Raw genomic sequence first — 20632 nt, 5'->3', positions numbered from 1 at the left:
GGGAACGCGTGGTATTCTGGGAGCGCGCGGCCCGCCATTCGAGCGCCTCACGCCTTCGCAGTCCCTGGAGTTCCGTCTACCCTGCCACCTCTGAAAGAGGAGACCGGAGCCGGTGAGGAGAGGGCCGCCGGGGCTGGGGCGGGCGAGGGCTAGGCCGAGGTACCCGCGAGGGGCGGGGGGTCTGGAGGAGGACGCGCCGCCGAGGAGCTCTGCGGTGCTCGGGGACGGAGAAACGCGGGAAGCCCGGCCACCCAGACCCTCAGCGGCGCCTCAGAAGCGCCTGGAAGTGCGTTCGTTAGCTTTTCCCCCGAAGTACTTGCTCTTCGGTTTGCGAACCTCTACAGGCCGGTGTTTCTCCATGCAGTGGTCTTGAGATCGTTCCTGGCTTGACCTTCCCCCCAAATCCCTACCTGGGTGATTTCTTTTCAAAGCCCTTTGCATCTCTGCCTCCCTCCCCCTTCCAGGACCTGATCCCCTCACGCTTGAAACACAAGTTATCAAATTTCCTTGCTTCTAAATCGTGTTCGATGCATTTTGTAACTTCGGCTGCCCTTCCATTGGTTAGTCTGTGTGCTGCCCCGGTTCCCCCAGCTGCATTTCAGCATTGTCCTCACCAACGGAACCTGTTTTTTCCTAACCTCTCCCGGTCCTTTTCTTCTCTTGACTACACACAGTTGTGTTCCACCCTCCAGCCGCCTGTTGACTGAAAAAATACCGCCATCTAAAAGCTGAGAATTAGTGTATTAGGTGGAAATCATGAGGACTCCGAGCCCGGAAAACAGGATCTCTGGCGACCCCCGGGGCGGGGGGGGGGGGGGGGGGGGGGGGAGGTGGGGTGGGGTGTAGTCAGGCTACATACAAGTTTGCAGCAAGGGGCGGGTAATCTGAATATTAAAAGATGACTGTTGAGTAGTGAAGACCAGATCTCCTGCCTGAAGACATTTAACACTTTTCTGTTATATGGGAGGATGCAGGAGTCCGGGCTTACTGAAATCTTTTCTTTCATATGCATCTCAGCTCTCTGGGGCCAAATCCTGCTTTTCGGTTGTTCACATCCTAATTCCTCCTTTATCCTAAGGCGTAAGGTACGGGGGACTGCCTCTGTGCTTCTCACATCCCCCAGCTCCTCAGCACTTGTAGGAAGTAACGGAGGGCTGCCAAAAAGCCAGTATGGTTTTTACCTGGACTTAGAAATTTGCATTTGGAAGGCTGGAATACCAAATGGCTGTGCCATGGCTTGTTTACTGGAGAGCAGATGATGTTTCATTTTACAGAAGTTTTTGTTCTACACATCCATCTTGGGATTAAAAAAAAAAATCCACTTGCTTTTTTTCTCTCTTAATTAGGTCAAGTCAGGGTTTTCCCTGATTATATGTTCTCTTCAGGATGAGCATTTCCTACTTGTAGCACATTGTCACTTTGTGAACACTTGGATATTTTCTCTTTAGCTTGATGGTGAAGTAAGTAGGTCAGAGAGCACTTAATGGGTTGAATTAAATGTACAGCCCCTTCTAGATTTGAGCTTCCCAGATGGCACTAGTGGTTTAAAAAAAAAAAAAAGACCTGCTGCCAATGCAGGAGATGTAAGAGATGTGGGTTCCATCCCTGGATCGGGAAGATCCCCTGGAGGAGGGCATGGCAACCCACTCCAGTATTGTTGCCTGGAGAATCTCATGGACAGAGGAACCTGGTGGGCTACAGTCCGTGGGGTCACAGAGAGTCAGACATGACTGAAGCGACTTAACATGCACACTCAAGGGACCTGTGGTGGAAGGAAAATTGGAGACAACTTTCATTCCCATTAGCTTTCCCCCTGTCTAGCCCCCCTGTTCCTCCCCACCCACATCTTGCATGTGTTTGCCAGGTAGGTCCTTCAAGCTCAGAATTCAGCTAAAAAAAAAAGCTAAAAATAGTGCACCTTTGGCAACTTTGCTGAGTTTTCCGGAGTGTCAGCTTTGAGGGGTTGCGGTGTTTGCCACATGCCTTCTCGGGCTTTGAAAGATGAACTAACTGCTGTCTCTTTCTCGCTGTAGAACTCTTCCTGCCAAGATGTCTATTGGCGTGCCGATCAAAGTCCTTCACGAGGCTGAGGGTCACATCGTGACGTGTGAGACGAACACTGGCGAGGTGTATCGGGGCAAGCTCATCGAGGCAGAAGACAATATGAACTGCCAGGTACCCTGCTCTGCACCTGAGGCTGGGGCAAGCCTGAGCCTGTGCCTCGGAGGAGAGGAAGCAGGCGGCTGGGGGTCTTTTTGAAGTTCTTGGTCGGCAGTTGTTCACCGAGTGCCTAAGGTGTGCCAGGCCCTGTTACAGGTACCAGAGAGGCGAGCATCGGTGAGAGCCACTTGGAGGTTGAGAACATATAACCTTTTAGAATTTAACTGTTTAGACTACGCGTCCTTTGTTTCTCCCATCCTGTGGTCATCCTCTCACGTATTTTGGGAACCCATTTAAGAGAAGTAGCCCAACCTTCAGTGGAACTATCAGGTTCAGTACCCCCCCGCAACGTGTTTGCATGATGCTTTGCAGTTAGCAGAATCTTCTGCTCACATACCGTGGATATTTCCCATTTTTTTTTGCAGAAGCAGCTCATGTGATTGCACTTAGAGCAAATACTTGGCCAAGTAAGCAGGTTTGGGTGATAGTTTTATCCATAAAGTGGAAAGAATAAGATTACAGGACTCACCTGCTGAATATCACTCTGCTAAGTGTCGGACCCACTGCTTGGTGCGGTTCCCTCCGCACGGCATGTGAACTCATATAGCATCACTTCACAGAATGTAGGACCCAGTTTCTCCTTAAGAGCTTGGGCTTTGGAATCCGATGTGGGTTTGAATTTCAGTTGACTTTGGGCACGTTAATTACCTCAGTTTGCTCATCTGTAGAAGGCTGTCAGAGTTAATTCTGCAAGAGATTGATTGGGGGAGCTGACGACAGCAAAGGGTAAAGGAGAAACAGCAGGAGAGCTCTCAGTCTAGAGCGCTGGTCTGACATGGGGACATGGGGACGGGGGTGGTGAGTAGGAGAGCCTCACACGGTAACACTGCCCCGAGGAAGTCTCAGCTCAGCCAGCATTGCTAATGAGGTAAATAAGTTATGATTCTTCAAACTAGTGTATCTTATGAAGGATATTATTCAACCAGTACAATGGTGTGAAAGAGTATTTAATGTGGTGAAATGCCATAACACAAGTGGGGAGATGCAGAATTCCACAATGTTTCCAGTTTTATGAAAATAAGAACCAGGCTATAAAGAATACATTAAAATGTTTTTAGAAGATTTTGAGGAAGACCCACATGAGTAGTTGCTTTTCAGTGGGGAATTATATGTGGTTAAATTTTTAAAAACATATTTCTCATTTTGAAATGACAATCGTGTGTTAAGTTTGTGATCATCAAAGCACAGTAAATATTATGTTTTAAAAAAAAAAAGTAAGGGCCAAATCCAAAATTTTACTATACCTAAAGCAATGTGCTTCCCAGATGATTTGGCGGGGAAGGTGATGGTTAATGGATTCTGTGGAAGTGATGCTTTGCGGGTGTTGGCATGCTCACCCCTTCGGTGACAGGTCAGTGCGGGCCATTTTCTTGGCCATGGCATGATGGTCTGTGGAAATCTCCCGAGGTGTTTTCCCGCGCTTTCCTGGAGAGCGGGCTGTAGTCCCAGCAGCCCTTCACTGCATGCCTTTGTGTCGGTTTGCGTGTGCTTCCTCTCGCCCAGAACCCAAGCGTGGAGTCCATTCTTTAACCTGCAGCGCCTCCAGTTTCTTCAGGTGTGCGGGCTGTCCCTCACGGCCCAGCCCAGGGCCCCTCGGTGTGTTTAGCGGTCAGCTCCCGTAACAGTTGCTCCAGGTTTGCTTTTTCACACCGCTGATGACTTGGTGAAGACTGGAGGCCAGGTGTTTTGTTAGCATGTCCCTTGATTGGGGCTTCTCTAATGTTTTCTCCTCATTAGGTTTGGGTTATGCTCTTTGGGGGGTGTAGTGGTTTTTGTCTCCTCGGGGCGTCACTCGGGCCCGAAACGCCTGTTTGCCGCTGCTGGATTGTGAGCCGTGATCTTCTGGCTGAGGTGCTGTGTGTGCTCTCCTCTGTGTGTTCCTTTTCCTTTTGTAACTGATGAGAATTTCCTGGGGAGGTTCTGTAAGTAAACACCCTGTAACTTTCTGTTTCCCACTCTTCTCCCAGTGGTCAGCCCTGCTTCCTTCCACTGAAGATTCTTGCTTGAATCTTTGTGTTATTGTAACCCTTGCAAGAGTAACTTCTTTTCTCCCTGATGCTCTCTGTGTTAATTGGGTCTGCTCTGTGTGCTTCTCCTACACTCTCCGTTTCTTCATTCGTTTGTTTTCCACGTGGGCTCATAGTGTCCGTGTGTTTGTGAAGGGGTTATGATCCGTTGCTGCCTAATGTGAGTAGGCTTCAGCCGGGCGGACACGTGCCGGTTGTGAGAGCACTCAGTCTGAGTGTTGTTGATCTTTTAGAGCGGCCTGTCCGGGTTCTCAGGCCGGGCTGGAGGAGAGGCGGCCTGCGGCAGAGGGCCCCCGAACACTGCAGGCCGGCTCGGAGTGCACTTGCCCCTTCTGCAGGCCGGGGGCTCCAGCAGAGGCGGGCGGGGGCAGTTAGCACTTGGAGGAAAGCTCAGGTCGGGGTAAGGTGAAGACAAGCGTCAGGAAGCCGGGAGCCAGTGCTCCGCTGTGCGATGTGGGCGTGACCCGTTCTGAATAGACTGTGATCCCTTTCCACCCAGAAGGCTGGTAGAATGAGCTGCCCTTTCTGTGAAACATGGTGCCAGAAAAAAAAAAGTGGTGCCTGTTGAGATTGGCACGGGCAGGTTTGTGTCGCCGTCCCAGGCCCAGCCAGTCTGCTGTCTGGATTCCCCTCCAGCCATCCCCCACTGTCCCACTGCCGGCATATGCACCAGTCCACAGGCTGCAGGGGCCCCTTAGTCTCAGCGACGGCCCTGCTCCTGAGTCCTGTGTGAGCTCTCGCCGCACACCCGTCCTGTGTTCTGGGCTATCATGTGCGGGCATGGGTGACAGGTGTGGACGGCCCCACATCTGGGGCACTCATGATCCTCGGGATGCCTTTGCAGGCCGATGCGAGGCTAGGCCAGGCCGTGCTGAGCCGCTGCAGTTAGTTCACAGCGGGGCTGCGGGTGGCAGGATCGGGGCTCTGGGGCCAGGCCCAGGGTTCCAGTTGGGAATCTGCATGCTGGCCGTTAGGCCTCAGGTTTTTAATCTGTTATAGTGGGAACTCACATACTGCGAGGTTCGAGGTGCAACCCTGCCCCGGTGCACCGCGCTCCAGCACACAGCGCCGGCACTCTGGAGTGCCGGCTTCATGTTGTGACGCGCGCGTCTGCGTTTCTGGTCTCGCCTTCACGCACCCTGTTCTCTGCTGGTGCCCGTGACCTTACTGACGAGGGCGGTTCCCTTGCAGATGTCCAACATCACGGTCACATACAGAGACGGCCGCGTGGCTCAGCTGGAGCAGGTGTACATCCGGGGCAGCAAGATCCGCTTCCTGATTCTGCCCGACATGCTGAAGAACGCGCCCATGCTGAAGAGCATGAAGAACAAAAACCAGGGCTCGGGCGCCGGTCGGGGAAAGGCGGCCATCCTGAAGGCCCAGGGTAGGTGCTGCGGGCGTGGGCTGTAACAGGCGGTCGTCTCGTGGCCTTTTAGAAGGCCCTGTGACCGGGGCAGCCGGCTCCACATCGCTGTCCCCACTTTCCCTGCAGTCTTAGGGATCCCTGGGCCCCGCCTTCTCTGTCTTGCCTCACTCGATCCCACTCAGGACATATGCAAGACCCACAGGGGCTCCGTAGAAGAAACACGGGGTCTCAGATCAGAGTGGATGAGTCCACTGCGGTGACTCTGCAGGGAGCTTGCCCTGAATGGCTGGGGTGTCTCCTGACGCCCAGCATGAGCGAGAGAAGTGTGGGGAGGGGGAGCTCTCAGATCAGAAGTCAGCCATCTGGAGCCATCTTTTACCCATTAAAGGAGGCCGAACGCAATTTTCCTTTAATACGTTCCAGAAGTGGCACGTGGTCTTCCAAGACATGGCCTGACCTTTTTCTCTGGCTTAGCCCAGTCAGTGTTCTGTGTTGGGGTCCTGAAGAATTCTGCTGTGTTGATCAGCTAGGAAACAAATGAGTCGTTAGGAGCACTCTGAGCATCTATCGATAAAGAGCCAGAAGGTCCCTGGCTGCTCTGTCATGTCCGTAGCTGCCGCAGGCCTGTCCCGCTTCAGGTGGCCTTGGAGCTTGCAGGGGCCTTTAAATTGCCCTCCAAAAAGGCCAGCAGAGAGCCTCCTCGCCCCCCGGCGGGGCCGCAGCCCTGGGCCTCCGTCCTGGGGAAGGCGGGGCTGAGCTGCGGCCGCTGTTCTCCGCTTCCCCGGGGGCCGCCCTCGTCACCGACTGCGGGCGCCACGGCCTCTGTCTCTGGGAGGCGCTTGCCGGTGGGTCTGCCGGTGCCTCGGCAGGTGGCCCGGTCCTCACAGGCCCGCCCGCCCTCTTGGGTCAGCTCCAGGCTCTGAGGAGAGCGGTGAGGCGCTAGTTAGTCCAGAGGCCGGCAGGGTATTGTCTCCTCTTCGGACCTGAGTCTCAGAGAACGGCGGTCTTCACCGAGAGGTGGTTTGGGGTTTTCATCTGTGGTTCCCCCGCCCCCAATCTGAAACGTTTCACACATGCAGAACAGCTCAAAGAACAAGATCCCTCACCCAGATTTAATAGACATTAACACTTAACATCTGTTTCAGAGTTTTATGTGTGTATTAAATGCATCTGTACTGTTTTGTTCACTCACCCTGGGGCAGCTCTGAGAATTCATCTTTTTTCTGGTTCCCAGACAGGCTCCCCAAACCACCTTCTCCACAAGGCCGTACCCCCCAGCTTCTGGTGGGCGGGTTCAGGGACCCCTCTCCATCGCTGGCCGGGGCTCTTTCCCCCGTGAAGTGTGACGGGCGGGCTTGCTGCCAGACTGGCGGGCCCTCCGGCCCGTCTTGGCCAGCGTCCTGGGGCCCTGGCTCCTCTGTGGTGAGAGTCCGCACTGACCTGCCCCATCCTTTCTCTTCCCTCCTTTCAGTGGCTGCGAGAGGGAGAGGACGTGGAATGGGACGTGGAAACATCTTCCAGAAGCGAAGATAAATTTTATCTGTTGGACGGAACTTTGCTCTTTTTTTTTGTTTTTTCTTTTAGGTTATCTGGGTTGAGATGCGTGCCTGTGAATTATGTCCTAGGTTATAATCTGTTGACGTCATTTTCTTTAGATGTGGGTAAAATGTTAAACTAAATAAATATGGTGGTTTTTTTCTTTTTGAGAATCTGAGGACTCTGTGTTCCTTTTGTAGTTTTTTGTTGTGTTTGCTTTGGCCGCAGCTTAAGCTTTTTTGACACCCTAGGAGATGTCCTGGGGAGGTGCCAGCTTGAAGGAGCGTGGTTATTGATAAGCGCGGGGGCTGGCGTCCCAGCCCGCTGCTGGCCAAGCGCTTGGAGGGGCTGTGAGGGCGCACGGTTCTCTTGGCGGCGCGTGGGCACGTACGCGGCAGCACTCCGTCCGGCAGCCTCTTCGGGAGCACCGTCAGCTTAGCTTGAACAGCAGGACACACAGGGTCCTGCCCTGTGGGGGAAACGCCTGGAAGCCCTGGTGACTCAGCATCTAGCAGAAGTAACCTAATATTAGAAGGTCATCCAGAGAGCCCCAGTGGCTCCTGCAGAACTGGCTTCATAAGCAGTTTTGTGCTGACCCAGGGGACAGGTTCCTGTGTGTTCATCAGAGCGCTCGGCGTGGGCTGGCACGGCGGCGGCTGCTAACGCAGAGACGGGGTGTGTGACACCGGTAGCTGATGGCAACCCCGAACTGGAAAAGCAGCGTGGAGAAGAGAAGTCGGACACCAGAGAGGGGCCAGCAGGGGCCCTGTGCAGGATGAGCTGCGGCAGAAACTGGAGGCGAGGGGGTCGGTCATCAGCCCTAGAATGTTGCTTGTTGGACAGATGTTCCGGTGCTGCGGGGAGAGGAGGAGGTCCCCTAGTGAGCTTCCATCCCGAGGTCAAACACGACCAGAAGGTGGCGGCCCTCACATCAGCCTGGCGTGTGGGCAGTGCCCAGGACCGAGCCCCCAGAGCTTCAGTAGGTTCAATGAAGGGTGGCTGGGGGCAGCTTCCAGCGAACTCACTGTGAAGGAGTTAGTTTGCTTTCGATGTGACCAAGAGTTCATCTGTTTCTGATAAGAAGAGGAATAGGTCGGTTGAGATGCGCATAGAGACTCCCCTAGAGACGCAGGCTCGGGAACCTGTTCTAAACTGTGCCCTTGCTGTCCCCTCCCAGTGATTTCAGTTCAGTATATCCAAGTCCACGTTCTGACCCTGGTCTAGAGTGTCTTGTTTTATGTGATATTAACTTTTTCGGCTGTGCCCCGTGGTTTGTGGGACCTTGGTTCCCTGACCAGGGATCAAACCTGGGCCCTCGGCAGTTGAGGCCCAACCCCTGGACCGCCGGGGAGCTCCCTGGAAGTTTTATGAGACAGTAGTTACCCTAAAACAGCGTTAGGAACGGTTTGGTATCCTGCAGTTTAGGAGAAAAAGATCCGTTATTCACACTGAAAGAGCAGACAGTTCTGGGAGGTCTCTCCCCCGCTGCCTCTGCCCAGCCCTCAGCTCCGGACTGGTTGTCCGTTTTTGCTTCTGTGTCTCCCATTTAAACCTGTTTTGTGGCTACTCCTTGATGTTTCGTTTCAGGCATTTATCTTCCCGCTTCTCTGTCCTGCCTACCGACGTGGACTCCCCTGTGGCCCATCTCCCTGACATTGTAATTCTGAGTAGCTCATGTTCAGTGTTTATGTTATTAGGGATTAGGGCCGGGTGTTTGATTACAGCTGAGCCAGGTGGTAGGTGGGATCACTTTCATGCAGAACTTTCTCTTTCCTAGAATTAATAATCCTCTTATTGGGTCGGCCAGGAGGTTTGTTTGGGTTTTTCCGTGATGAATGAGCCTTTTGGCCAACCCAGTACGTTCTTGCTTGCTTCGTTTTCTGTCTGCTTGTTGCCAGTTCAACCCCAGACTCATCTAAAGACATTAATAGCACCTCTGTCTGGCCCGTTTCTTCTCAGCTGGCCCCAGGCTGACCGGCTTTCCTCTGTGCTTGCTGTCAGGGGCTTTCCTCTGCCGAGGTCTTCTGCAGCTTGTGTAACGTCTTCCTCCTGCCTCTGCTATCGAAGGGGTGTGTGTCAGAGAGCGGCTTGTCCTCATGCTCTGCTGAGGGTGAGGTTCAGGCGGGAGTTCGCTTCTGTTAGAATATTAAAGGCATCGTTACCTTTCCGTCGAGTACCCTGTGCTGCCGCGGAGAACCCGGGCCGTTCTGAGCACTGACCTTTGTGCGCAACTGTCCCTCCTGGCTCCCGGTTCCGGGATTCACACCAACGCGCCCCAGCCAAGGTCTGTGGGTGCATCGCACTGGGCTGATGCTGAATGAACCTTTTCAGAATGGACTTTAATCCTTCGTTTCTGGGAAACTTTCTTGAATTACTTGTTAATGATTTCCTTCCTTTGGTTTTCTGATTTCTCTTTCTGGAATTTCTATTCAGATGTCGGATCTCCGGGACTTTGCCTGCTTCACTTCTTTCTCTCCCTGCCTCCCCTGTCCCCCGTTGTTTTTTTGGTCTCCTTTGTAGATTTCTCCAAGTTGATTCTCTGAAGGTCCCTTTTTCTTTCTTTCCTTTTTTTTTAAATAGGACCTCAAGCCTTCCCTGGGGTCCGGTAGTTAAGACTCCACATTCCCACTGCAAGGGAATTCGAGTCTGATCCCTGGTCAAAGAACTAAGATCCCACATCCTGCACAACCCTCAAAAATTAAAATACATTAAAAATTTTTTAAATAGAAAATTGCCGTTTAAGAAAAAGAGTAAGGTTGGAAACAGCATGGCATGGTAAAGAAGATACAGGTCAAAGGATGGTGTCGTGGAAAGATAACCGGACCCCGACTTAAGAGATGGATTTGAGCCTGACTGTGTCCACTGCCAATTCTCTCTAAGCCTCTTACCTATCCCAGGGAGGTTCAGACTCAGCTGATTCATTGATCCATCTCCGCTTCTAGACATACCTGCTGAGTTTTTCATAACCTTAAAAAAAATAATAAAGGACACAGGATTTTTTTTTTCCTGCTTCTGGCCAAGACGGAAACTTATCCTCATGCCTAAAAAAAAAAAAACAAAACAAAACAAAAACGGGGCATTGAAGGAGAGTAACCCCTGAGAGATGGGAAACACATGAGGTGGACTTACCGCCTGGTGAGAGCTTCCAGGCCACGGCAGTGAGTGGGGGCTGGCAGACTGCTCGGGTTGAGGAGTCAGCTGAGAATCCAGAGACACCGAGGCAGCTCACGTTCAGAGGACAAAACAGCAGGGAGAAGAAAGCCACACAGAGGACCCCAGAGGTCTGCAGAAGGTTCCTCTTAAATACCGGTCAGTACACAAGCGTGGGGAAACGGGCCAGGGAAGACGCCATGGAAAAGACGTGGCATCACCCAGACGCAGGAATAGTTCTTGTCCCCACCAGCCAGAGGAAAGCCTGACTCATGACAGTGGGTGGACTGTTAGACCCAGAATCTTATTCTAGGTATAACGGGACAGACGTGGAGACGACACTTCCCAAGCGCAGGGGGCATGCCACGCTGCTCAGGGTCACCCGAGGAAACCCCAGCTGGGTCAAGGGCAGGAGGGGAGAGAGGGCACGGCCCAGGGCCTGAGTGTGGAGTCCACGGGGGAAGCAGGGGTGAGGCCGGGTAGGCCGGTTTGCGGACATCTGGAATTGGATGATCTGAACAGAGCAGAGGGCTCCGAGCTGTAGGGGTGGTGTCCGGTTGTGTGGTATCTGGCACGGAAGGTGATGGCTTTGATGGGTGAGTTAAATAAAGGTGGTTGGTTTAGACTTTGTTTTGGTTAGTTTGTATGTGAAAGGTCCGCTCTGCAGGCAAGCTGTTTACTATCTCTAGGAGTTAACTGACTCTAGGAGGGGCAGTCTTTAGTGAGGCTCCAAGATATTAAAATTTTTGAAATACTCAGTGAAAGACATTTAAACATGGATAATACAAAAATATGATATATTTTTAAGACAAGTATCCAGGAAAGTCTTCCTTCATACGAACTTTGAGCCCTAGATTGAGCATTGCTCTGTACCCAGCTAACAAATCATAAAAACAGGACTTGAAAGGATCAAGCTGTGTCTAGGTCAATTAACTGTATTCTCCAACAAAGCCCCAAAAGATTTATAAGAACATAAAAATATCTAGCACCCTACAAAGTGAAATTCACAGTGTCTGGCATCCAGTCAAGGATTACCAGGCATGCAAAGAGCCAGGGAAGCACAGCCCGTAATGAGGAGAATAATCAAAACATTAAAACTGACTCACATGTTAGAAGGAGCAGAGAAGTTAGGATGGTGGTTTCAGCTCTCATACATTCAAAAAGTTACAAGAAAAAAAAAAAAAAAAGTTACAAGACACACACATGGAAGGTCTGTAAAGAAGGACAAGAGGGGTGTCGGAGGAGGAGAGAGAAGGAAAAGAGAAGAAAGTTCTCATTGAACTTAAGATTCAGGATGGGATTCATAGCAGATGAGACGCTGCAGAAGAAAAGGTCAGTGGATGTTAAAGCATAGCTCTAGAAGCTCAGCTGGTGGTGAACCCACCTGCGATGCGGGAGACCCTGGTTCGATCCCTGGGTGGGGAAGATCCCTTGGAGAAGGGACAGGCAGCCCACTCCAATGTTCTTGGGCTTCCCTGGTGACTCAGATGGTAAAGAATCTGCCCGCAGTGTGGGAGACCCAGGTTCAGTCCCTGGGTTGGGAAGATCCCCTGGAGGAGGGCATGGCAACCCACTCCAGTGTTCTTGCCTGGGAAAGTCCATGGATAGAGGAGCCTGGTGGGCTGCAGTTGATGGGGTTGAGAAGAGTCGGACACGACCGAGCGATAAGCACAGCACACATCATAGAAACTGTACAAGAGGAAACACACAGAGAAAAGGGTTTGAAGGGCATTTCTCTGGTGGTCCAGTGGTTAAGGATTCTGCCTGCCGGTGCGGGGAACACAGGCTCGATCGCTGGTCCGGAAACCAGGGTCCCACTTGCCGAGGGACAGCTGAGCCCCTGCACCGTGACTACTGAAGCCTCCGCGCCCTCGAGCCCACCCTCTACAACTAAAGAAACGCGCGGCAACGGAGCCGCTTCAACGCTAGCACCGCCAAAAATAGGAAAAGAACTGTGGGGCAATTTCAGGTTTCCTAATATATGGGTAGTTGGAGTCTCTGAAGGAAAGGTGATGAGAGAGACAGAAAAAGTGCTTGAAGAAATAATGGCCCCAAACTTTCCAAACTGGATGAAAACTATAAACCCACAGATCCCAGAAGCCAAATGAACTCCAAGCACCAGAAGATGAGATCCAGGCATATATCATAATTCAAAACCAGTGATGAAAAGAAAATTCTAAAAAAACTGCTAGAGAAAAAAATGTTATCATCAGAAGAACAATAATAGGAATGACATTTCTCACTGGGGACCATACAGACACAAAGATTGTGAAACAGCATCTTCAAAGTATTGACAAAACTGTCAATCTGGAATTCAGTACTTGGAGGAATAACTTTTTAAGACGAAGGCAAGATACATCATTTTCAGACATTCGAAGGTTGAAAAAAATCACCAGGAGACCTGCTATACAAGAAACATTAAAGGATACTCATCCAGCAAAAGGAAAATTAGAGCACGTGGAAATCCAGATCTACAAAGAAGTGAAGATCTCTGTCCTTCACCGACTCCCTGAGTTTGCGCAGACTTGTGTCCATGGAGTCAGTGATGCCATCCAACCATCTCGTCCTCTTGACGTGTGAATGTAAAATGCATGACAATATTAGCGTAAAGGCTAAGAAAGAGATACTACATACTATTATGAATTTCTTATACTAGAACTGGCGTATTACTTGAAGTCTGTGATAATTTTAAAATGTATAATGTAAACCCCAAAGCAACACTAAAATAATAAAACACAAGGCAATACTCCCATCTGCATCCGCTGATGTGTGTATGGGTAAACAGAAGTGGCATATCCATACAATAGGGTATTATTTAGCCCTAAAAAAAATGAATTACTGATACATGTTACAGCATGGATGAATTTTTAAGACAAGGTAAGTGAAAGAGTACACAAAATACGATTCCATGTATATGAAGTCTAGAATAGGCAAGTTCATAGGAACAAAGCAGGTTACTGAATTTTTTTAAGCAGACAGCACTACACACCTGTATTAGGAAAAAAAAGGTCTTGGGTCAATGATCTCAGCTATATCAGTCTCAGACAAGAAGATATTAAAGAATCTAGGAGAATTCTGTGGCGGTTCAGTGGTTAGGACTCAGCACTTTTGACTGCTGTGGATCTGGGTTCAATCCCTGGTCAGGGGACAAGAACTTGCACTCCTCTCGGTACAGCCAAAATAAAGGAGAAAATTATGAACACCTTCATGTCAAATTCCACAGCTTCGATGAAATGGACTAATTCCTTGAAAGATCAAAAATGCAAAACCTCCCTCTGAGAAGTAACAACTGACCCGAATACCCCTACTTCTCTTAAATTGGAATTGTAGTTGAAAACCTTCCCACAAAGGAAACTTCAGGCTCATGAGCCTTCCCTGAGGAATTCTGCCAGATATTTAAGGAAAAGATCATATCAATTATCAGTTCTTTGGGAATGCTTCCAAGGTGGCTCAATGGAAAAGAACCCGCCTGCAATGCAGAAGAGTCAGTCCCTGAGTCGGGAAGCCCCCCTGGAGGAGAAAAGGCTGTCCTTCCCCACTGAGTCGGCTCCTCGCCTCAGGCAGCCAGTGTCGGAGCCGCAGCTCCAGCCTCAGTCCTTCGGCCGATACTCGGGGTTGGTTTCCTCTAGAAGTCACTGGTTTGATCTCCTTGGTGTCCGAGGGACTCTCAAGTCTTCTCTAGCGCCGTTCGGAAGCATCATTTCTATAGTACTCAGCCTGCCCTGTGGTCCGGCTCTCACATCTGTACACGCCTACTGGGAAAACCATAACTTTGACTCTGCAGACGTTTGTCGGCAAAGTGACGTCTCTACTTTTTAAATACGCTGTCTAGGTTTGCCGCAGCTTTTCTCCCAAGGAGGAAGCGTTTTTAACTAAAGCATGCTATCTGGGCTCAAACGTCCTCCCTTCCAGGACAGAAGTTCCCAAGCGTTGGTCGCCTCGGTCCCGCAGAGGACAGGCACGTTTTCTTCGTCTTTGCTTTTGGCGCTCTCAACACGCTGGCGTGACCCGAGAAGCGGAGACCAGAGAGGGAGGCTCCTGCAGCTGTCCGCCAGTTTGCCAGAGCGGGCACGGATCCCCCACGCCTCGGCGGGCTTCAGTCTGAGAAGTGTCCTCAGTACTTGCCGACCCGCTCCTCACCAGTCGCTCTCCATCCAGTCTGGCTCCTCACTGCTCTGCACCCCACCCGTCCTGCACACGTGGAGACAGGGGCCCAGGGAGATCCCCGCTGGTCCTGCTCCAGCAGGGCCACCATGATGGTCGAATGGCCTCTGACTCACTGGGGCTCCCCTGGCGGGAACTTGGGTGACTCCTTGGCCCCCAGTGGCTGGGAGACAGCACCCCAGACTGAAGCCAAGCTGCCTGGCTCACCTCCTGGCTCCCCCCGTTCCTAGCCCTTTGACCTCAGACAGGTCCCTCAACCTCTCGCTGACATAGTTCGCTCACCTCCTCCGAGTTCAGAGGGAACTAAAGGGGTGTAAAGTCGTCGAACGGTGCTTGGCCCCGACGGAGGCTGCAGAGTGCTCCTAAATAAATCAACGGCTTCAGCCCCGCCTCGTCCCGAGGCCTGGGCTCCTGCCATTCCCACCCAGAGAGCGCTGGGTGGAGGCCCGCTGACGCTGCAGAGCGTCTGCCCGGTGCCCCCCACACGGCAGGTCCTTTCCAAGCCTTGTCAGCCTCGCGCCAGCGGGATAAGGGGAAGCCTGGTGAGCCTCGTTCCCAAGATGCGGGGCTGGGCCCCGAGACGACCACACCGTCCGCAGGTGACAGGGCGGGACCAGGCCAGGTCTGTCCGCCTCTGAGACTGGGCCTAGGAGCGGACCAGCCCCAGCCAGGCCCACTTGCAGCCAGCTTCCTGGGTGTCCCTGCCCGCAGAGGAAGCCTCTCTGGGGGTCACAAGGGCCCCTCGAAGAGGCAGACTGCCCCGGAGCCGCTTCACACGCCGGCCCAGCCAGGGCATCGCACGCGTCCATCTGAGGGGTGGGGAGATTGAGACCAGCTACCACCGCCTGCATCCAACCAGCGCTTGGCCGGCAAAACTGGCCACGGTCCCCACAGCGTCCTGGTGAGACTCCCTCCACGTGGTCACGGTCATCAGGCCCCAGGTCTGTGGCAGACGCGGGCCCGGGGTGGGCAGGGAGGATGCAGCTCAGCAGCTCGCCCGGCCCGGGGTGGCCTCCTCATCCTCCCAGCCCCCGGCGGCCCGAGCCCACTGTCCCAGAGTGGGGGCCGCTGGGAAGGTCCGTGGCGTTAAAGCAGGGAGGCTGGGGAGGGGCCAGGACCCCAAGGCGGAGAGCGGAGGGAGCCGGTGCACGGAGGGGAGCAGAGCTGGGCTGAACGGGTCCACTCAGGCCTCCCAGGAGGGCTCCCCTGGGCGCAGGGAGGCAGGGGCCTGACCTCACCGCCTCCTGACTTCCCGGGCCTGACCTCACCGCCTCCTGACTTCCCGGGCCTGACGCTGCCCTTCTGGCCCAAGACGCTGCCCTTTGTCCGGCCGAATACAGACTTGTGTCACGGTGCCGGCTTGCAGTCCGCTGAGGGCCGGAGCTCTGGGGAGGGTCTGCGGGGGCGCTCCCCGAGGCGGGGGTCTCCCCCCGCCCGGCAGGACCCCGCCACCCCTGGTGCTGACCTGCAGGGGAGCCCTGGGCCAGGCACGGTGACGCCGCTCAACTCGCTTGGCCTCCCTGCCCAGCTCCCAGCGGGGCTGAGCTCCAGCCTCCCATGCGGGCCTGGGCGGGCGGCGAGGCGTCTGGTCTGCAGCCTGCCCGTGGGGCTCCGCCTGTCCCCCACCCCCACCCCGCGTGCGCCCTTGGGTTTCCCCACGGGGGAGGACTCTGCGTGGGGGCCCCCAGGGCCTGCAGGGAACACAGAGCTCTTTGTCTCTGACGGCTGTCTCTCCTCCCCTGCCCCTTGGAGCTGCCCACTCGCCAAGTACAGGAGTCCTGGCAGCTGGGCAGCCCTATGCGCCCCGCGGGAGATGGGCCTGGCCCCACTGGCACAGTTGTGTGCCCGGCCCAGGGGGTCCCGGTTACTGGGGGTGGGGGGGGCAGGTTCAGCAGCCTGGGCTCAGGCAGGAGCCCGGCCCCCTCTGGTCCCGTCCTCCAGGTGTCCAGGCCCTGCCCCAACCCGAGGGCGGGTCTCGGAGGTCTCCTCCAAGGCCTCACCCACAGACAGACTCCCACTTCTCCAGTCTCCCAGGAGCACCCAGGGGAGGACAGAGTGAGTCTGGTCCCTCCCTTTAGGGCAGGCAGGGCCCCCCTTCTGCTCACCCCAGTGGCCGGGCTGGTGCCCAGTAGCCCCCAAGGCCCACGGTGCAGAAAGGCTGAGGTGGAGAGGACGTGGCCCTTTATTGCGGGGTCTGCAAAGCATGGGCCCCTCCTCCTCCTCTGCCCACTGGCTCCGGGGGGGCCTCCGCCCCCATCACCCCGCCTGCCCACGGGCTCGGGAGGCGGGAGTCAGGGCGGCTGGCAGGTCACGCGGAGCAGCAGGCTTCGGCGCGGGCCCCGCAGCCGTGGAGTCCCAGGGGGATGCCAGGGCCGGGGCCTCGGGTCCAGGCCCTCATGGATGGTGGGCAGCGAGGGGCGCTGGCTCAGCCACTCCAGCGCAGGCTGGGCAGCAGGGGCTGGAGAGGGGAGGCCGTGTCCACGTTGCTCCAGGCCAGTGCCGGGAGCTTGGCGGTGACTCGAGGGCCTCGGGGAGCTCGCAGGCGGTGGCCCACGTCAGCCGGTCACTGTTGGGCAGGAGCTGGGCTGGCAGGGCTGACTCAGAGGCTGGGCAGCAGCGGGCAGCAGCGGGCACAGCAGCCCATCGCTGAGCCCTGTGAAGCTCAGGGCCAGCCCCGCCAGCCCAGGTAGCGCGTGACGGGCCGCGGGTCCCGGGCTGACCGCGGGTTCCCGACAGGTCCACAGCCTCGCCCACCCTGCAGTCTTCTGGAGGCTGCGGGAGAGTCATGGGTGGGGACGGCCTGAGCAAGGGCCCCGCCACCTCCACCCTGGCCACAGGCGGCGACCCTCAGTCAGGGCAGCCCAGGCCCCTGTGCACGGCCACTTCCTGGGCGAGTGGCCACGGGCAATGCTGGCAAGAGCTCTGAGCCCCAGTTTCCCGCTTGGTTAAGAGGCGGCCTGGCTGTGAGGATTCAATGCACCTGTGTTCATCAAGCCTGTTCTGCAAACCCGCTGTTTGCGGCTTCACCACGCCTGTCACAACGGTTGATTTTTACGCCAACCGAGTGGGTGGCAGTGCTTACCCTATGGTGCTCGAGAGGGGCGGTGACCTGACTTCTCCACGGTCACATACCACTACAGGGCAGCCAGGTCTGCAAATCGGGGTGCTTGGACCCCCAAGTCCACCCGGTCAGTGTTCCCATGCGCCTCCTTGGAGGTCCCTGACCGTTTTGGATAGATGGATGGTCCTGTGAGGGTGACTGGTCCCCCCACAGGCCCAGGCTAAGCAAGAGGGCCATGCTGGGGGATGTGGGCGGGGAACTGCCCTGTGGGAAGCTGGAACTCTGGGAGACGGAGGAGGGTCCCCCACCCGCTGCAGAACCCCTGTGGTTCTCTCCTGTCATTTGGACCTGGGGCTGGCAGCCTAGGGGCTGAGAACACCTCCAGGGCCTCTGGCCACCAAGACAGGGAACAGTTCCCAGGGCCCCAGAACGGGCGTGGACCCGCAGGCCTGAGGACAAGGGCAGCAGGCTGAGGGGAACCAAGGAGGCGCTCCAGGGCCTGTTGCCAGGCTGTCTGTGCGCACGCGGCCATGGCGGCCCGACGGAGTGGGCCCCGTGGTAGCGTGGGCCGCTGGGCTGGCCGCGGAGCCTCAGCTCAGGCAGGGGTCCCCAGAGGGTCGTGTGGCCCCCAGCCTCGGTTTCCTGCCTGGTGACAGGACCCGGACGCCTGCCTCCAGGCTGCTGTGGGGACTCAGCTGACCGCCGCTGAGGTCACTCTGGTCCAGGGGGACCGGGCCCTGGGCCACGCGAGGCGCAGAAAGCAGGGCAGACGGCAGCTCCCGCGGAACGTGCAGCGAGCGGGCGCCTCCGCCTGGGGGTCCGCGTGCCCACCCCTCTTCAGCCCTGGGCCTCCCTCCGGGGCAGGCGGGCCCCTGCGGCTGCCAGGCGTGAGGGGCGAGACTGCAGACGAGCTGCCGGCAGGTCCTGCCCAAAGACTCCGAGCTCCAGGTGCTGCGGGGGCAGCGTGGTCAGGGAGGCCGGCCTCGGGGGCCTGAGCGCGGGCATGCGCACAGCCGGCCGGCCGACCGCGGGCCGCCCACTGGCTGGCCCCCCCGCCCCCCGCCGCAGCCTGGCTTGCAGCCAGGAGAGGCTGCCCGCTGGGAGCTGGACAGGCTGGTCCGAGGCCCGCGGGGCCCGGCGGGAGGAGGCCCAGACAATGGGCCCTTGTTCCTGGTCCTCAGGCCCCGGGCCAGAGCCTCGGGCCACCCGCCGGCTCCCCGCGCACCCTCGGCGCCCCCCGGGACCAGGCCCCTCCAGGGAGCCCCGCTCCCCCCACGCCGCCCCAGGAAACAGGAGCCAGCCAGGTCAGCACGCCCTCCCCCCTCTCCCCGTCCAGTGGGCTGGCGCCCGTGGACTGGGTCTGGGCCGCCGGGGGAGGGTGGCTGTTTAACGGCGCCCCCCCCATCCTGGCCCCCTCTCTTTCGCTCCTAAGCGGGCCCTCGTGGAGGCCCAGCTGGGGCAGGATATGGGGCGGCCTGCTTTCTGCAGAGCCGGCACCGAGCCCGCTCCGCCACCCAGCACATTCTTTCAGCCAGGGCTCTGTGAGCAGCGTGCGTGCACAGTGGCAGCAAGCCCGGGGTCCCCGCAACGGCTCCAGGCCAGCCTCGGGGTGCCCGCAGCGACTGCTGCACCTGCATGCAGCGGCTCAGAGCCGGCCGGGCCCGGGAGGTGGCCCTGTCTCACACCCCGGCTCACTGTGACCGGGGGCTGCGGCGGCCACAGGCTGTGTCAGGAGCGGGACGTCCAGTGGGCGGGGGGACTGCAGGTGGCAGGGGCCAGCCCAGCAGGAGGAGAGATGTGCTCCTGGTGTGAGCTACTTGGGGAGGCAGTGGGCTCCCATCCACAGGGGGAACGTGTGGACCGGCTCTCTCCCGGCTCTGGGCCTCACTGGATCTGTCAGGGTGTTGTGGATCCCGAAGGTTCTCCATGTGACCCCCTGCCTGGGTCCCAGGGCCGGGCCCACAGCTCAGGAAAGAGGTCCAGATGACAGGTGGCACCCCGGGGCTGGGGCGGCAGGGTTCCCACGGGCTGCGGCTGCAGGCCAGCCTCACACACGACGCCAGCACGGGGTCCCAGAGACAGACGCTGACCCTTGTTCTGAGGCCACACATGCAGCAGGCTGGTGGGGGGCCCCCCGAGGGCAGCTCCAGGCTCCCGTCCACCAGGCCGCCCAGCCCGGGGCGGTGCAGGTCAAGGGCCAGGGGCCCAAGCAGGCCGTGGGCAGGCTGAGGAAGGCCACGTTCCTGCAGAGCAGGCCAGGGAGCAGGGCCCCCTCCGGGCCCAAGTCCTGCAGGTACTGAGAGTGGAGTGAGCCAGGGCTACGGCCTCCCTGCCCTGGACGCCCTCCCAACCGCTGCCCCCGCCCCAGGCTTGCTGGGCCCCCTTCCCCCGCCCAGCAGCGATGGGCCAACTGTCCAGGGCAGCTGGACACTACATGAACAGAGTCGGTGCGTCGGGGGTCTCAGGGAGGCGATTTGTGGGTCTGGGAACCCTTAGACCCATTCCCTGGAGGTGAAGACGTTCTGAGACCCCCACGGCTCCTCTGGGGTTGGGCTTGTCTTTGGGGGGCTCCTCTGATGACCGCCCAGCGCCCCTGCCCTTCAGCCCCCCCGCCTCTACCCGCCTAGGCCCCAGGTCTCCTGGGCTATGGCTGAAGCCCAGACCCTGCCTGTCAGGGCAGCACTCGGCTCAGACCAGGTGATCCCTGCCCCTGCCCTCACTCAGCAGGGAACGCCACCAGCCCCGGCTTCGCAGCCCCTCTGCAGAGCGCAGGGGCCACCCTGCCTCCTCCCTCAGCCCCCTGCCCAGCCCACCCACCACTCGGGCAGCCTCATGCCTCGTCCCCGACAGCCTCCTCCCGGGGGTCCCGGCCTCCCGCCCCTCCCAGCCGGAGCCAGCTCCACGGCAACCCTGGGCTTGACCCTCTTGGTGGAGAGCAAACGTCCTCAGGTCGTGTGGTGGCAGAGACAGCCTGCAAGCCTCAGACTCTGGCCTCCACGGCCTCCCCCGCCCACCAGACCCCCTGTCCAGCACCCGTCCAGCCTCCCCACCTCAAGCACATCCCCCATCAGGCCCCCCGGCCTGCCCTGTCCTTCCCAGCCCCCCGAA

General features: G+C 56.9%; 1 protein-coding gene and 1 long non-coding RNA gene across 5 annotated transcripts; one reads left to right on the top strand and one right to left on the bottom strand.

Annotated features, from left to right (window-relative positions):
- Nucleotides 1-9: 9 nt before the first annotated feature.
- On the top strand, nt 10-7322 carry SNRPD3 (small nuclear ribonucleoprotein D3 polypeptide). The gene is made up of 4 exons (XM_020907380.2): nt 10-112; nt 2034-2175; nt 5439-5631; nt 7085-7322. The coding sequence occupies exons 2-4, from the start codon at nt 2050-2052 to the stop codon at nt 7144-7146; spliced, it is 381 nt and encodes a 126-aa protein (XP_020763039.1). The 5' UTR covers nt 10-112; nt 2034-2049; the 3' UTR covers nt 7147-7322.
- Nucleotides 3152-20339, bottom strand: LOC139037848 (uncharacterized). 4 transcript variants are annotated; one of them, XR_011490788.1, is made up of 4 exons: nt 15757-20339; nt 10279-15726; nt 9369-10116; nt 3152-9284 (listed from the first exon to the last, which is right to left on the bottom strand). It is a non-coding gene; the product is annotated as an uncharacterized lncRNA (long non-coding RNA). The 4 variants fall into 4 exon arrangements; XR_011490789.1 differs by having other exon boundaries at nt 3152-8222; nt 10038-10116; nt 15757-20338; XR_011490790.1 differs by having other exon boundaries at nt 3152-10116; nt 10279-10886; nt 12729-15726; nt 15757-20337.
- Between the last annotated feature and the right edge of the window lie 293 nt (nt 20340-20632).

Source organism: Odocoileus virginianus, chromosome 12 (genome assembly GCF_023699985.2).
Source record: "Odocoileus virginianus isolate 20LAN1187 ecotype Illinois chromosome 12, Ovbor_1.2, whole genome shotgun sequence".
NCBI classification, from domain to species: domain Eukaryota; kingdom Metazoa; phylum Chordata; class Mammalia; order Artiodactyla; family Cervidae; genus Odocoileus; species Odocoileus virginianus.
The sequence above is the reverse complement of the archived record's forward strand: the minus strand, read 5'-3'. Positions and strand labels throughout refer to the sequence as shown.